Below are 1,501 nucleotides of genomic sequence, written 5' to 3'. Positions count from 1 at the left end.
GTCCTAGGAAAAAGAAAGTTAGACATGTCAGCTCATAAAAACAATCATTTATTAAAAACAAAAAAAAGTTTAAGTGTAGAATGTTACAGAAAGTTCAGTTTTTGTTGAAGTGTGAACAGTGTGGTCACTGGTGGGGAGCCCCGCTGGTTGGGGTAGGCCGTGGGCGGGAAAACATAAGGGAGTCCTCCGTTTCTCTTGCAGTATAAAAACGACAAAGGTCCAGGAATAATAAAAAATATAGTCCATCATGACTGTAACACAAAGGGATGTGACTGAGTCCATCTTCGCACAGTAACTGCGCCCAGTGTCAGGGCCTAGTAACCTCCCCCGTAGGAGCTGGCGCCACCACCGTACGAGCTACCTCCGTAAGCGGCGCCGCCGCCACCGCCTCCGGCGCCGTAGCCCCCCCTGTAAGGTCCACTAGCACTCGTACGGCCGTAAGCGCCTCCGGCACCCCCCATCGTGCTCATGCTCTTTACCGGCCCATATGATGACTGGTGCTGCTGGCTGTAGCTGCCGAAACCGTTGCCGTATCCGCCGCCACTCTGTTCTCCGTAGCTACCGCCTGCGCTGCCGTAGGAGCCTCCGTAGCCCCCACCGGTGCTGGCGCCGTAGCCGCCACTGCCGGCACCGAAGCCACCGCCGCTCCCGTAGCCGCCGCCTCCGCTCCCATAGCCACCACCGTAGCCGCCGCCGAAACTCTTGCCGCCGCCGCCGGAGAGGCCGTTGATGTCACGCATGCCACCACCTCGGCCGCCGCGGCCTCTACCGGGAGGGCCTCCTCCAAGACCACGGGATGGGCGGCCTCCACCACCGCTGCCGCCGACCTCGTCTTTGGGTACGGCCTTCTTCACCTCCACGCGGTGGCCGTTGATGGGGTGGAATTTGACCACTGCGGCCTTGTCTGCGCCATCGTGGTTGAGGAAGTGTACGAAGCCGAAGCCACGCTTGCGGCCGGACTGTTTGTCGGCGATGATCTCTACCTTTTCTACGTCGCCGAACTGAGAGAAGTGTTCTAGCAGATCATCCTCTCCGATCTCCTCCTTTAGGCCGCCGACGAACAGCTTCTTCACCTTGGCATGGGCGCCGGGCTGGACAGAGTCCTCTCGGGACACGGCCCGCTTCAACTCGACGTTGCTGCCATCCACCACGTGCGGAGAGGCGTTCATGGCGGCGTCGGCTTCCTCTGCTACGGAGTAAGTGACAAAGCCGAAGCAACGGGAGCGCTTGGTCTGGGGGTTGACGACCACCACGCAGTCGGTGAGCTCACCGAAACTCTCGAAATGCTCCCGCAGGCCTTGCTCCGTCGTCTGAACATTGAGGCCGCCGATGAACAGCTTGCAGAGCTGTGAGTTATCCATGCTGCTAGCGGGATGCGGACAAGCGCCTAAGATGCGTAGGGGACGGGAGTCCGAGCCGAATACGATTTGAACCGTGCAGCGGACTCGGTTTTATAAACGGCTCACGCAGCGGATGGAGGAGAACTGGCCTGCTCCTATCC

At 59.5% G+C, this 1,501-nt stretch overlaps 1 protein-coding gene across 1 annotated transcript; it reads right to left on the bottom strand.

Moving 5' to 3' along the window:
• Nucleotides 1–314: 314 nt before the first annotated feature.
• Nucleotides 315–1,361, bottom strand: LOC117800326 (heterogeneous nuclear ribonucleoprotein A0-like). Its single transcript, XM_034652861.1, has one exon. The coding sequence runs from the start codon at nt 1,359–1,361 to the stop codon at nt 315–317; it is 1,047 nt and encodes a 348-aa protein (XP_034508752.1).
• Between the last annotated feature and the right edge of the window lie 140 nt (nt 1,362–1,501).

Source organism: Ailuropoda melanoleuca, unplaced genomic scaffold (assembly GCF_002007445.2).
Source record: "Ailuropoda melanoleuca isolate Jingjing unplaced genomic scaffold, ASM200744v2 unplaced-scaffold68186, whole genome shotgun sequence".
NCBI lineage: Eukaryota > Metazoa > Chordata > Mammalia > Carnivora > Ursidae > Ailuropoda > Ailuropoda melanoleuca.
This window is presented reverse-complemented; position numbering and strand designations above follow the sequence as displayed.

What these genes read in the sequence shown, in the direction of transcription:
- LOC117800326 (XM_034652861.1), bottom strand. Translation starts at nt 1,361, where the DNA reads ATGGATAACTCACAGCTCTGCAAGCTGTTCATCGGCGGCCTCAATGTT.